Consider the following 14,750-nt stretch of genomic DNA (forward strand, 5'->3'; position numbering starts at 1 on the left):
AAAATTCAATAGCCAAGCATGGTATCATATCAAGCGTTTTGTTATATTGATAATCATGAGTATACAAACATTATAAGCGCGTTTTGCCGATGACCAAGTTAAACCGGATCATGTTATTCATAGTCGGTTACCCTTGGCCAAGGCAAAACACATGTATTGCTTCAATAAGGATCCTCTGCGTTTTAATCTTTTACCATAATAAAAAGCTTGACAAATGAAAGAGAATGAAGGAAAATCCCAGCTTACCATGGCGAAAGTGTCCGGTAACGAAGCAAAACGATGAGTTTCCCTTTTTCTATTGTTTGGCAAGTGGCAGGTTTTTGTTGGTGCGCGCTCCTATAAACACCGTCACAATTCACCAAAATTTCGGAAGATGATGATGGAACTGCATGGCTTTTTTGAGAAAATAAGTGTCCTGGTCTTCTTCCTTGCCTCCACAAGTATAAATCGCTTATTCCTTTGCTTTACGCTATGGACGTCCAAATGACTGAGGCCGCAGCTCCCATGTCAGTCGATGGTAAGATACAGTTGCTTCATTCCTACAAATTGCGGGGTGCTTTATATAAACTCCCGTGGCTCATTTTGCTTTTGTTCTTTCTGTTCGTCGTATATGACAGTGTTGCACCTCATTAACGAGGAAAGACAAACCTATGGTCTTCGACATCAAGATTATCAACGTTACCGGTAAATATCATTTAAATAATTGAGCCAAGAACTCCCTTTTTCCTGAATGAAGCTTTTGCCCTCTCTAGTGAACACGTTACGAACCGAGTGCGTCGCCTTCGTCAAACTTTGAAGCTCACGCAGCCCAACAATAAGAAAAACTATCAAAAGAAAGAACTTCCCGACGAATTTTCGGATCCACGTTATCTTCATCTGTATATTTTCGATACCGAACGGGCATGGGCTTACGCCATGGAAATTAAGCAAGAGTCAACGACAAGCATGAACCTGAGAAAACGTCATCACTTGACGAAACGCTTGAAACGAGCCAGTCAATACGCGGAAACTCTGTACAAGGAATGTGAAAAGCAGACTGTCGACAGCCGAACCGTCTTGGATGCTAAAGCCTACGCTGCCACCATGAAAGGTTATCTTCTTTTCGAACAACAGCAGTGGCAAGAAGCTTTGGACCAGTTTGTTTCTGCTAGGTAAGCAAGAGCAACGATAGGGACATGTCATCGAATAATAAAAAGGATAAAGCAAAAAAAAGTCGGCAACAGAAGAAAATTAATACACCTTTTGCTATTAGAACCATTTACGAACGTTTTGCGCAAGCCATTGAAAATGCCCATCAGGAGGCTTTGTGCTATTCTGCTATTGATGCTATTGATCCAAACATTCGTTTCTGCGCATACAAACTTCAACTAGACGAAGGAAACTCGGCGCATAACATTGATGAAATTGTCGATAGTCTGCGAAAGAAGAATGCGGCGGGCATGGCGTTATTGGAAGCACAGCTGGAAAAGGTGACCCAAGAGAATCGCATGGAACGTACAAGATCGCTTTCCAAGATCACTTGGCGAGGACATACATTTTCTGCCAATGAAGCCGTTGCTGATGCTATTGCCAAGGCGATGGAGTCTTCGGGCCGCGAGGAAACTTCCTTTGATCAGGTATTGGCTGATTGGGCTGACGCCGAAAAATTGGTCAAGAAGTCGTTGAAGGAAAGCAAAGACGCTATTGCCAAGGTTTCTTCGTCCAAATCTGCCGAAGCCATGCAATCCTACGAATTATTGTATAGCTATGTATCCTACAATTTATATGCACGATCCATTCAACGAAACCTGCAACTGGCCTCAGAAGTCGAAGCCCGTCAGGGTAAGCCGCAAGAGTTGGTCAAGCTGTATGATGATATCTTGAAGGTAGTAGGATGAATGATCGTAACAGGGTAACGAAGAGTGTACTCATTTCGCTTCGCTTTGCGTATGTAGAATGTGGATTCTATAAGAGATCTGCCCTTGATGAGAGATGACAACCAACTGGAATGGGAACTGGAGATTCTCTCTTATTATTACAAATCAGCCAGGTACAACTACTCGGTTCATTAGATCGATATCTGGGAGGATGTACTTATGTATTTCATTATTAGATGTGTGTATATTGCATGGGCTTATGTGGATACAGCGAAAACGGCCGAGGCGTTGGCTCTGTATCAGCGAGCGCAAACCTATGTGGTTCAAGCAAAGCAAATGATGCAAAAGGGTAGCTTTTCGGAGGATGCATTGCTGTCAGTCAGCGAGGATGATTTGCAAAAAGCCGAGCACCAAATCCGAACGGGTATATGGAAGGCACGTGCTACATGGTATTTGGAACATGGTGTGGCATCTGACGGATCCAACCAAGAAGAAATTTCAAGCAAAATGAATGAATTACGCTTGGACGCGGGCAACCGAGTACCGTTGATCGAACGATTAAACGTATATCCATCGACTCTCGTCGACGCCGAGAAGCAAACTCCTTACCTTGTGGATTTCCCTCCCGCCTTCGAACCTGTTGCTTGCAAACCGTTTTACTTTGATTTGGCCAGCAATTATGTTAAATTCCCCGATGCATTGAGCGAACGTGTGGAGAAGCCATCGAGCGGTCTCTGGAGTTACTTTGGTTTTGGAGGAAAATAGAAGCAATGGAATAAATCATATAATCTAAACGTCATGTAAACCCTTGTTGATATTGTTGTCTCTGAATATAAGATTTCAACAGCTGAAAAGGTTTTGAGGTGAGGCATGAATAAACCAAAAAGCCAAAAAGATAGTGGCGGCGTCATAAAAATCAGCCTGTTAGGCGCGAAAAGCAAATTAATGCAGCGATGAACCAAGTCGGAAGCTGACGTGACAAAGATTTAGGTAAAAAGGCACCCATTCATCCACTTGTAGGCGAATGCTGTGAACTTGTTCACGATAGTGGCAATCATCCGCTATCCAACTAAACTCTCCATGTCACACCATTTGCACGTCACCGCCGTGACACTAGCTTCTTTACAGAGCAAAACGTGACACGATACATCCCAGTTCACAGATCTGCTGATATCTTTAAATGATAGGCTGGTTTAAGCTGTAACTTTTTTTTTCTTTTGTGGTCAACATCTATCGTACCTTGCAAGATAAACTTATTGAATGGATTGACAACAAAACTGACACCAAATCATCAATGATACTTACAGTTCATGCATTTTTGAACAAACAACCTTAATGCATCACAAGAAAGTAAATGCGCAGTTTTAGCTGTCAACAGCATCGGGTTTGTGGCGTAATCTTCACCCAGGAAATGAGCTTTTGATTATTGACTGTGCATGGCGCAAATAATAAAGGCAGACAGTTGTGCAACGTAAAACCAGCTTTACAGAAACAACAGTGGCACAGCCCCCTTTATTTGCCGTCATGGCGTTCATATTGAACATCTGACCTTTTTTTTATATCATACATGGCGCAACATGGTTATTCTTGTTGAACGTAAAGGGTGAGTATCATTGGCCACCCAATCACTTTCTGAACGATATAGCTTATGACACGGATGTGCATTCCTTTCGTAATGAATAGATCAGGTGGTTTGCCAAGCAAATCGGCACTCAACTAAGAGAAGGTTAACAAGAAGTAATCCCAAAATGCTATCGTACAGCTATACCATACTCTTATGGAAATTGTTTCACCTCTTTTTTTTCTTGTTTCGATAACTTGATGCGGGAATAAACTCACCTTACAAGTCCGAAAAATTTAATACCGCTTTTTTTTTATTCTTCTCACTGTTCCTTTCTGTCCAGGAATTTCCCTTTTTGTGTGCTTCTTTCTCTGCTTTGTATTCCACCTTTTTTTTTTTATCTTTTTTGTTGATATCGTGGTTGAACTAGTATATTTTGGATGGCGCTCGCCAGTTTTGCTCTCATCAACCATCGATGGAAACCGGCCACACTAGTGCGATCCGAATATGAAGTTTATCGTCTGCTTCCGGGTTATGTACGGTACAAGTTATAAGTTACGGACGTTCTCACCGGTGCTAACTTTTCAACCAGCTTTCAAAGGAAACGTTTGATCAGCGAATGAACGACATTGAGAAACTCATTCGTAAAAAGTATCCACATATTTGGCTCGATACACACTTGTTCGCTCTGGCGATTTGCCTTCTCATATTGGCAGGCGTATTTGCAGTGATTGTGCATATCAAAGATATCATGCAATGGTACCCCCTTCTTATTCTTATCGCTCCAGCCATCATTGCATATTGGACCACGTGGCGGAGGAGTACCTACTTATTACGATTAAACAAGGCAAGAACGACGAGGCGGTACCTGATAATTCGTTATTTTAGGTGAATTAAACATCGCCGTTTTTTTTTGTGGTTGTGCAGTTCCACGATGCTCTTCAAACCTGTCTAAAAGAAATGACCTCCCATGATATCAATTCTCAGGTCAAATGGGGTTATCGAAGGTTACGGGATGATGACAGTGCACAGACTTTGCATCTTGCCGATCCATTGGGTAAGCACAGGGTGAGCTTGATTATAGAGATTATTCAAATCGATATGGAGATGCAAGCCAGTTGCGAGATGAGCGAATTGCTACCTTCGTATCGCGCCGCAGCCGACGATGTCGTTCTTGATATCGGCCCACCCATGCTACCCCTGTCGGGCCACCTTGGCCAGACCCGCGACGTGTGGGGTCTTGTTGCCTCCACCGATACTGCGCCCTATTCTTTACGTCCCGAAGTCACCTCCTTTTCCCCATCAGCGTATCCTTGTCCGACCTACGAAACCCGTCCCACGCCAGACGCTCCATCTATCCCTCCACCTGCGTACCAACCGCGATGACCCTTGATCGCGGAATCAATTTCCATCTCTTTAACTGTCCACAACCAAAAAGGAAAAAGGACATTTACTGTACATGCTCTCTATATATTTATATGTTGTAATCTATATTTATACCATGAAATTAATGCATTTTGTCTCTTCATTTATGTGATACATATCTGTGAATCATATTGAAGCAGGTTTTTCTTTATAATCTATGCAGGATACGATACGATAGGATGAGATGAATTGTTACTTTTTTTTTGTAAATTGTCCGGGTTTATGTTCGGGCCTTTTTGGTATTCGTAGGCTTGTCACCGTTCTTGAAAGGTCTCTTTTTTCCAGTTTCAACCGGTCTTCGGACTTGGCCGCCACGACCGCCACGACCACCTCGGCCTCCACGGCCACCGCGACCACCGCGGCCACCACGATCTCCACGGCCTCCACGATCTTCACGGTCTCCACGATCTTCACGGCTTCCACGATCTTCACGGCTTCCACGATCTTCACGGCCGCCACGTCCTCCACGACCACCGCGGCCTCCGCGGCCTCCACGACTTCCACGGCCACCTCGGCTACCTCGATCGCCGCGATCACCTCGTTCACGGTGATCCCTTTGCTGGAATCCGCGCGAGTTTTGTTCGGATTCTTGCTCTTCAGAGGTGGTCGCTGATGCTTGGTGTTGGTTTGAAGTACGTTCTTTGCGTCGTTCCAAAACTTCCTTATTTTCGAGCGAAAATTCGACAATCAGGCGTTTGCCTTCAAAAAGATCGGGGTTGTTGTTCAAATATCTTAATGCTGCCAATGCGTGTGAGTGAGTGAGAAATTCCAAGAAACCGTAACCCTTGCTGCGGGGCTTGTTGGTGGCCGAATCCACACGATCTTTGCTTCGTACAATTTTCGCTTGTTTCACGCGGGGTTTGTATTGCCATCCGTCTTCCTTTTCTTCTTTGGTCAAATCCGTTCGAAGTTTGGCCTTGACTTGTTCTTTGAACTTTTGGATACTTTCCAATCCCAGCTTACGTAAATCGGTATCATCCACTTTGACAGGTAGATTACGGATGGAAAGACGGGTCTTGGAGATGAACAGCGATGGATTGTTGCTCACAAGTTTCTTGCGCGCAGAGAAGGACATTTGACGTTTCTGCAATTCGGCGGGCGTCATGGTTTGCGCGGCGGGTGTATCTGGGAAAACAACGCCTTCACGCATCAAGTACAGGTTGCGTTTATCCTCCTTACGTTTCAAACTCTGCTTGTCTTCCTTCATCTTTTGTGCCGCATTGCGATCCACGGCGCGGGTGACATCCAACACTCGACCGTTCAATGTGAATTTTTGACCAAGACTGGAGCTGGCGTCCGGCGTCAGAATACTATTGTACATTAATCCCTTCTTCTTCTTTTCACGTTTCGACATTAAGGATTTCATCACATCTTCGTCATCTTCTTGACCCGTTGATGACATGGCTTTCAATGCTTCCGCTTCTTCCAAGCACTTGTCGGCATCTTCCTTTTCTCGCATCAACACAAAACCGGTGCCTCTTGAAAGCTTCGTCTCACGATCTCTTGTGATGCGTGCATAGACCACTCTGCCCCATTGAGAAAAGCTGAAATAGAATGGGAATTGATCATTAGTTGCCATTTCTCGCCCACTTTAACTCGCCATTTCATGCTACTTACAATTGCTTCATATCATTCTCGGTGGTTTCGAACAATAAATTACGAACAAATAACGTGGTACCTTCAGAGATAGGTGTGCGAGTTTTCTCCACTTTTTCTCCCTTGCTGACTTCTTCCATTTCCTCATCTTCGTTCTCCTCTTCTTCTTCTTCTTCTTCTTCTTCATCATCGTCGCTGTCATCTTCACTTTCTTCGCCTTCGCTTGAATCCTCATCCTCCTCTTCTTCCTCCTCCTCCTCCTCATCATCATCTTCTTCGTCCTCGTCTTCATCAGAATCAGAGTTAGCATCAGATCCAGCCTCTTCAGCGACTTCTTCTTCGTCGGAATCTTCGCTCTCGTCTTCCGAATTTTGATCATCAGACTCGGCCATCTTCTCGTCCGCATCTTGCGCGTCGTTAGTAGCCTCATCTACATCCATTTTTGTCTCTTCGCTCGGCTGCTCCGTCGTTTCTTCCGCTTCTTGAGATTCCATCTGATCGAATCGATCCTTGGGGATAGACCAATCAACAGCAATGGTTCGACCAAGGTGTTCCGTAGCATTCAACGCATTCATGGCCTAAACAAAAAGCAGACTAAGTACCTCAAATCTGCAAGCCTGAACAAGTCTGAATTACTTACCGCTTCGGCTTCGTCGACTTTTTCAAATTGAACAAAGGCAAATCCGCGAAGAGGACCACCCTCATATTTTCGAGGTAAGCGCACTTCGTGAACGGTACCGTGAGCTGAAAATAGTCGCTGTAAATCGTCTTCTCTGTATTTCCAAGGCAAGTTACGAACAATTAAACGGGCGGCACGATCAAAGGGACGTTCTGTGCCATCAGGTTGAACAGGCTTGGTAGGTTTGATGACAAAGGCTTTCTTTACGGGTTTGGATTCTGCTTTCTTGGCGTTGGCTGAAGCCGCTTCGGATCGTCGTCGAGCGAGCTCGATCTTGAGTTTTCGACCCCCTTTAAACTTGGCGGAAGTAAGCGTTTTGAGGGCTTCTTGTGCGTCGTCGGCCAATGCATAATGAACATAACCAAATCCTTTGTTCTTGAAATTGGGTTCGCCTTCCTTGGGAGCTCCTTCTTCCTTGGAAGCCACCACAAAACACTTTCTGATCGGGCCAACCTCACTGAAAAACTCTTCGAGATCCTTGCTGGTTGCATCATATGGTATACCACGAACGAAAAGAGTCGATTTCGCCGTATGATTGGCATCATTCTCTTTTGATTCCGGAGTGGTCGCTGGCACGGTATCTTCAGGTGTCGCCATGGCCGAAAGAATTTTTTTTGTACGTAGCAATTATGCTTGACAGGTTGAAAGTCGAGGAAAAAAAGGGTGGAGCCCGAGAAAATTAAAGCTCATTGTGCAAGTGGCTTGTCGTCGGAAATCGAATTTCATTAAGGTCAGGATCGCGCGGTTATCTGAATGGACTTTTTCTTTCCGCTTTGCAAGTTATCTTGCCTTGAGTCGATGGCTGCCTTCTAGATACTCAATTCTCGTCTTGCAGAGAAAAAGTCCATCGATTGAATTCTAGTAGATTATTTCTTCACAACTACCCATAAAATTTCCTGCCAATAGAAAATGCGGATGCGCTTAACGATCTCGTTCCCAACTGATAAAAGGCCTTTATGTAGAAAAACTCTCCAAAGAACCGAAGAACTATTGCCATTCATATGACGCTGTGCTTCGCGTCTGTCTCACTTTTCTATCTTCTTGTTCCTGAGAGAACTAATCTCGACGGCTCATTGCTCGCAACTTTTTCTTTTTTTTTTGTCTCGCATCTTTGCAGGAATAACGCGTATTCATTTGATATTTTCAAAAAAGGTTCTGTTGAACTTTGCTGACAATATTGGTGAGATCAAAATCATTGAACGTTGACTGGTGTCAGCATTGCCTGTTTCCTGTTTGGGTCGGCTATCTCAACGGCCTTTGTCGTGTGCCAGTATGTAACAGCCGGCTACAAATGTGTCTCCTTTTGCTGGAATTTGGATGCTCAGTGTTCATGGTTGGATCAGACATTCTTTTTCGTCAATCGAATGGCCTAGGCGACGCTGCAGCAACATGAGAAAGTGCTGTTCTGCTTATTTCTTGGTGATACGTGAATCAATCCGCAAAACAGATGCACCTACTATCGAAAAGAGTCTATGATTCTTTATGAGATTCGCAAGCCGTTATCCACTCTATAGTTCTCATATTCTCGAGTATTCTGCTATTATTATGTTGCGCCTGTATCATTGGTGGACAGATGAAGCTCCCTCGTATACTCTCGCAATAAAATTGAGGCTCGGGTGCATGGCTGGAGTGGTTTCTTGCATCACTATTCATATCACTTTGTTGTAATAGGCATATAGCTCTGATGGATCGGTTGGTCATTTTTATTTTTGTAAGGGAAAAACCCTGAGTTTGAGTTTTTGACATGCGACATTCTTTTGGAAAAAACTTTTAGGCCCCTTCGAAATAGCAGTCACTATGTCGACGTTTTGGAAGTGACAAAATCGTTTCTCAAGGCCGAAGCACACCCGTCTCTCTTTAGAAAAACGATCTTGGCACGATGAAGTTGGTCAGGTAATAACGAGATTTTGCAGACTCATTCTGTGTTTTATTCATAGTATTCGCTCATAAACTAACCATGGCTTGTTTATCGAACCGCCACAGATTTTTGATGAAATTAAACAATGAGACAGTCTCTGTCGAATTGAAAAATGGCACCATCGTACACGGCACCATTACAGGTAATTACGGGTTTATAGGTTGAACTTGAATATGAAGTAATTGACACGGTCTTATAGGTGTTGACATGAGCATGAACACACACTTGAAGGCAGTCAAAATGACCGTGAAGAGCAAAGATCCCGTCAATCTCGATTCCCTCAGCATTCGTGGCAACAATATTCGTTGCGTTATCTTGCCCGACAGTCTTCCATTAGATACATTGCTGATTGACGATACACCCAAGGCAAAGTCCAAAAGCAAAGATGGTAAGTAATTCAAATCAATGAACGTGAAATGGGAAACCGACGAAAGCGGGGAGCCTTTGGTCACCGAATACGGACGGCTTACAAATGGATGCTTTATAGGTCCAGCAGGTCGTGGTCGTGGTCGTGGTATGGTGCGCGGCCGTGGTGGAAGAGGTAGAGGCAGAGGTGGTCGTTAAGAACAACCTGACCATACAAAAGAGACGAAAACCCCTATTTGCAAGCAACGAACCTTTTTTTTTATCCATTCGCCTTATAAATAAAAATACACAGACAAAAACTAGGCAGCACCCTATCCAACGTTTTTAGTATCATGGTTGTGATTGGTTTTCTTAATTTATGAACCATTCACACATCTTCTCGTTTTGTCTCCTATCCAAGTCCTGGAAATACTGGTGAACCGGTTCCACGCGCACGGGTGATGGTTACTGAAAGCATCTCGTAGTTACTGTATACGGAAATGAAGAAAGAGGTCTCAAAAAAGCTTGATGGGTCCATGACTTTTTTATTAACACGTTGCAAGCATGCTTCGAGGCATGTTCATAGATAGATGCTGCCGAGAAATGGACCCTGTATACCCTGTACACTGAGTTTTTCTTTTTTTTTTTGTTGCACCATTCAAAAAAGGAGAAGGCGGAGAATCAGATATCAACAATAGCAGAAACAGACAAACGGAAAAAAAAAAAGATGATAATCAACATCTCAGGAGAAGGCTCAGGACGCGGCCAAAAATCCGAGGTAAAAGGATCGGCCATGCTGTCGATCTGGACCCTTGGGTATGCGCTGCATGATACAGTAAAACATGTAAACGAACCGGTTTTTATGATTAGTGGAGATGAGAAATATTTTTTTTTGTATTAAAGATGAAGGGCAATTGGACTTGAAAGATCAACGTTCAATGAACAATCACGATGAAAAAAAAAGGGTAAGTAGACAAAACAGCATATTCACACAAAAACAGATGGAAAAAAAAAAAGCAGAATACGAATACGGACCAAAAAATAAAAGTTAATGAGTTAATAAAGAAAAGGAAAACAGATCAAAAATAATAGCACGAAATACAGGCATTAGACCCGAGTTTGCTGAGTCGTCGTACAATTCAAAAGTGAAGCATTATAAAGAGACGCTGAAGGTCGCTGAGATGAAAGATGCGGTTGTTTAGGTGCATGTCCCTGCACCCGTTCGTGTCGTCGCAATGCATCCATTCTCGTAAACTTTTTGCCGCATTGGCTGCAATAGCAAAAGGGTCTGTTCTTTAGATGGATGGTTTGATGTCTCGACAAGTCGTAGGAACGACGGAATGTCTGACCGCAAATTCTTCCTGTGGCTCGATCCACGACATGTTCGCATAAAAATTGACCGGAAAGAGTAGTGGACGAGGACGACGTTCGCGAAGAAGACGACGAGGACGACGGTGAAGCCGTCTTGATGACAGGAAGTGAATTAGGTGTTCGGCTGCAAGTAATTAAGCTGTGAGTAGTGGTAGTAGGGACGACAATGGATAAGGAGGTGCGCATGGGAGCCAACGATTGTTTGCGTGATCCATGGTTGGTCGATGGTAAACCTGAGAAAGATGGACAAGGAGAGCTGCGCGACTGAATGGGAGCTAAATGGGAATCGATAGGTTCAGTTGTGGAGGTGATGGACGAGATGGCCGGTAATGTGATGGTAATGGGATTGGATGTTGAGCTGTTGGAAATTACGGAAGCTCTTCGACTATCCAGGGGGTGAATGCCTTCTCTAGGCCGATGGGAAGGATGCAATTCCGGCAGTTTTCGAGTGGCATCGGAAAGGATGCGTTGCTTTTTGCGTGGCTCTTCATCGTCGGTGAGGGAAATACCCGAGTCCTTTCGAATCGCATACTGTTCCTCTTCCGTCTTTTCGTAATCGTTATCTGCACTGTAGCGACGCACAGGTGGGGTCCATCGGAGCACGGTCGGTTTAATGACCGGAACTTCAAAATCAAGGGAGCCGGAGATGGTAAGATTTAGAATATCCTCAATTTTTTCCTCTTTCTTTTTTAAAATTTTGGTTTTTAATGGTAATTTTACCTGATGATCGCTGCGGACAAGGTGTGGGTGGCTGTTTGCGGCATAGAACAATTTCAAGAATTTGGTGGTCAGACACCAACCTCAAAGCATCCCACAGTGTATTATCATCGTGTAATAGGCTGCGTTTACGATCGTCCGTAATATAATAATCGTTCATGTTGACATCCTAGATCATGGTTAGTTTTTTTACTATGGTTGCTTCAAGTATGGCCGGGTTGGAAGTAGATAAAAAGTATAATTTACCTTGACAACATTATTAATTTTATCAACCAATTGATCGAACAACGGGGCCTTGTCTTTATAGGAACATAAGTGTAAAGGAAAGGCGATGGCTCGATCCTGAATGCGAACTTTGAAACGATATACAGATTTGAATAACATTGATACTTGAGTTGATTAGAAAAGAGAAAACGGGTGGAAGTAGGTTAAAAGTTGCAGACAATGCCAAAAAAAAAAAGTGAAATAAAAATATAAAAGAAGAATAGCAAATGAATGGGAAGGGAAGGATCAAGGGAGGGAACACACTTCAAAAAGAAGTAGGGATTAACAAGGGAAAGGTAGCAGGAAAAGTGACAGTAAAAATGAGAGAAGGCGTTTCAAAACCATTCAAGTTTCCATGGTTACTTATACTTTTTTCAGAAAAGGGAAAAAAAAAAAAAACCAACCAACTCGAAACAAATTAAACAGAGAGAGAGACAGAGAGACAGAGAGAGAGGGGTGGCAACAAAGTGGGAAAGGAGATAACAAAATAACTAGTCACGTTCTTAACACATTTTTCTTTTTTGTATCATGATGATCCCAGCAGAGTGAACAAGTCTTTTTTTAGGGTGGGGAATGATGTGGCTAGCCTTTTTGCATGTGGCAATGCAAAACGCTGGGTAATATAAGCAAATGGGGTCTTTGGATTGGATCATCCTATCTTTAGGTTTCCTACTGTGCCCGTGTTTAACCTTCAATTGCCACATCATAGCATGCATTTCACTCCTATTCATTGCACGTTCTTTTTTTTTCTCGACAATGTTCTTTGCTTCGAATCAGATATTCAGAGACGAAAAAACATGAGTTGATCCAGCCTTTCCAAGTGCCATACAACGGCCTGCTTATTTAAGTGATGAGAATGAGCGAGTTTCTTCTTGCATTCATTCATTGGCATATTTTATGTCGATGCTTCGGTCATTATCTATTTTGCGCACAAACTATAACGAGATCATCCCTTCCATTGTAGGTTTTTCTTTTTCATTTATTCAGTTTCATCTATTTTTTTTTTCGAGTTTTGCCTTGATTCGTAATTTATCATTGGCATGAGTTGCCTACTTTTTTATTACGTTATCCTTACAGCATTGTCTCCTTTTCTCCCTCCAACTTATCTATTTTTCTTTAAGTTTCCTTGGAACCAAAAGAGGAGTAGAGGAGGCGTACAACAACGTTTTGGAGACAGCTACCTCATCGGGTAACCCTTGGTTTCCTCTGATGCCAGAGTGATATACTGCCCAAACTCACCAAATGATGGATCCCACTTTTTTTTCCTCTTTTAATGGACAATGATCAATGAATGGATCCCTTATTCTACGCGAGGAGAAAAAGTATTCCCCGCATTCTATGCAGGCATTTGCATCAAAAAGACGAATATTACAGAAACACTTGGATCTGTCACGTCATTAGGTTCCCGTGCGTTTAGTAATGCGGTCCTAATTCTCGCTGCTTATTGTCCCCAGCTTGGGTTTGTTTTAGCAGTAACGAACACAATATAGGGTTTGAATCCATGCCCTCGGTGAAAAGCTTCTGTTTTGATATGTCCACCGCTCAAAAAACGTTTGTTACCTTACTATGACAGGCATTTACTTCGGAAATCGATGTCTCCCTATGGCTTTTTTTTTCCAAGGGGAATAGGAATGATTTTGCGGGGAGTGCACCCTCAAGAACTCCAACAACCAATATCGCATTCAAATTAAAATAATGTCGCTGGACAATTGAAAAATCTGAACGCAACGGTTAATCGAAAACAATTTTGCATGCTCGGCAATGCAAGTCGCAGTTTTAGCTTGTTTTAAATTAATGTCGCCAGGGGCTTTGGCACTCGAAAAATATAAAATGGCACAACATCGATCCTGAACCCAAGGACTACGTGGTAGAGTAAATTGAATTATAGCTGAGGCGACTAAAAAATTGATGTACTGGACAAAATGTGGTTGCACTTGAGAAAAATAAGTTGGGAGTCTCAACCAAAGAAAAGCAAAAATGGGAGGCGCTATACAGTCGAAATCAAATCAATGTGTATGCTGAATGAACGATCACTACGCACGCGTAAAACACTGGAAGCAGAGAATGGTTTATTGTCATGTTTCAATTTATTTTTTGACAATGAAAAAATAGAGGGAATAAAGCTGGAAAACTCGTGCTGTTAAATCGAGTCGATCAGAGACTGTTTGTGAACCAAGAAGTTCATTCCGAATCTCTGGCCACTTTGGATTACACGTGAATGTAATGAATAGTTCAGGCTTTCCGAAGCATCTGACGATACTCTTCGCATTTTGGTATAGCTGTTGCCTATGTCGAGGACTGCGGATGAATGACAACGGCAGGAACAGGTTGACCGACGGAATTCAAGCTGTTATCGTCAAGTTGGAGAGCATCTTGTACGCCTGATACACATCAACACGCAGTTGGGACTGGTTTAGGCGGAGGTAATTGAGGCGGTTTGTTCCATCTTGGCATACATATCTACTATGTACTGCTGAAAGAATCGTCCAAAGAGGTGCAAGCGGTGTCCATCATTTCGATACAACAATCTGAAGCTGTAGTGGTTCATCACGGTGACTTTGACGTTTCTGGTTGATTGAGTTTCGATGTTCCACCCAAGGTCGCCTTCAGGAAACATCAATGCGTAATGGAGAGGGTCATACAGGCGTTGCATCTCACTGATTGACGTCAGTTGGTCACTACGCGTATATATAACAATATCCCTTCCAGAGTTCGCACCGATAATGACACCTATTTCGGAAGCATTTGGTGCATTATAGCGTCGTGGATCTGGGACATCGTCAGCTCGAATAATCATTCTGATCTTGGAAGCACCACCATTATCCTCTATGTATTGGGCCATAGTCTTGAAAAGATGGACAAAGAATTGGTTTCATGCATTAATTGCTGAAATACTTCCTAGGTGTCCTGAGATGCGGAAACCGTAAACGAGGCTTCCCTGTGACTTCTAGCGCATTGTAAAGGTCCTGCTAGCCTAGGTGGCATAGAAACTGTCGATGGAGATGCCCCAGGTCAAAG

General features: G+C 43.2%; 5 protein-coding genes across 5 annotated transcripts; 3 read left to right on the forward strand and 2 right to left on the reverse strand.

The window, feature by feature from the left end:
- Positions 1 to 316: 316 nt before the first annotated feature.
- BYT42DRAFT_251343 (uncharacterized protein) lies at positions 317 to 2,993 on the forward strand. Its single transcript, XM_051562709.1, has 6 exons — positions 317 to 517; positions 618 to 684; positions 753 to 1,151; positions 1,253 to 1,865; positions 1,935 to 2,029; positions 2,093 to 2,993. Exons 1-6 carry the CDS (start codon positions 472 to 474, stop codon positions 2,619 to 2,621), a joined length of 1,749 nt encoding a protein of 582 aa, XP_051426707.1. The 5' UTR covers positions 317 to 471; the 3' UTR covers positions 2,622 to 2,993.
- Positions 2,994 to 3,857: 864 nt separating this feature from the next.
- Positions 3,858 to 4,605, forward strand: BYT42DRAFT_468938 (uncharacterized protein; the record flags this gene model as incomplete). Its single annotated transcript, XM_051563541.1, has 3 exons — positions 3,858 to 3,953; positions 4,010 to 4,295; positions 4,376 to 4,605. Coding segments are annotated over 3 exons (612 nt in total), but the record flags the coding sequence as incomplete, so codon positions are not given.
- Positions 4,606 to 5,062: 457 nt separating this feature from the next.
- BYT42DRAFT_592575 (uncharacterized protein) lies at positions 5,063 to 7,714 on the reverse strand (the record flags this gene model as incomplete). Its single annotated transcript, XM_051570626.1, has 3 exons — positions 5,063 to 6,386; positions 6,460 to 7,016; positions 7,079 to 7,714. The coding sequence occupies 3 exons, from the start codon at positions 7,712 to 7,714 to the stop codon at positions 5,063 to 5,065; spliced, it is 2,517 nt and encodes an 838-aa protein (XP_051426709.1).
- Positions 7,715 to 8,879: 1,165 nt separating this feature from the next.
- BYT42DRAFT_561643 (uncharacterized protein) lies at positions 8,880 to 9,908 on the forward strand. The gene is made up of 4 exons (XM_051567388.1): positions 8,880 to 9,010; positions 9,101 to 9,177; positions 9,235 to 9,423; positions 9,523 to 9,908. The coding sequence occupies exons 1-4, from the start codon at positions 8,997 to 8,999 to the stop codon at positions 9,597 to 9,599; spliced, it is 357 nt and encodes a 118-aa protein (XP_051426710.1). The 5' UTR covers positions 8,880 to 8,996; the 3' UTR covers positions 9,600 to 9,908.
- Positions 9,909 to 10,233: 325 nt separating this feature from the next.
- BYT42DRAFT_643038 (uncharacterized protein) lies at positions 10,234 to 12,130 on the reverse strand. Its single transcript, XM_051572598.1, has 3 exons — positions 11,715 to 12,130; positions 11,472 to 11,637; positions 10,234 to 11,374 (listed from the first exon to the last, which is right to left on the reverse strand). Exons 1-3 carry the CDS (start codon positions 11,850 to 11,852, stop codon positions 10,488 to 10,490), a joined length of 1,191 nt encoding a protein of 396 aa, XP_051426711.1. The 5' UTR covers positions 11,853 to 12,130; the 3' UTR covers positions 10,234 to 10,487.
- Positions 12,131 to 14,750: the final 2,620 nt, after the last annotated feature.

This window comes from Radiomyces spectabilis (assembly GCF_025331425.1).
Source record: "Radiomyces spectabilis strain NRRL 2753 chromosome Unknown BYT42scaffold_3, whole genome shotgun sequence".
Classification (NCBI taxonomy): Eukaryota; Fungi; Mucoromycota; class Mucoromycetes; order Mucorales; family Radiomycetaceae; genus Radiomyces; species Radiomyces spectabilis.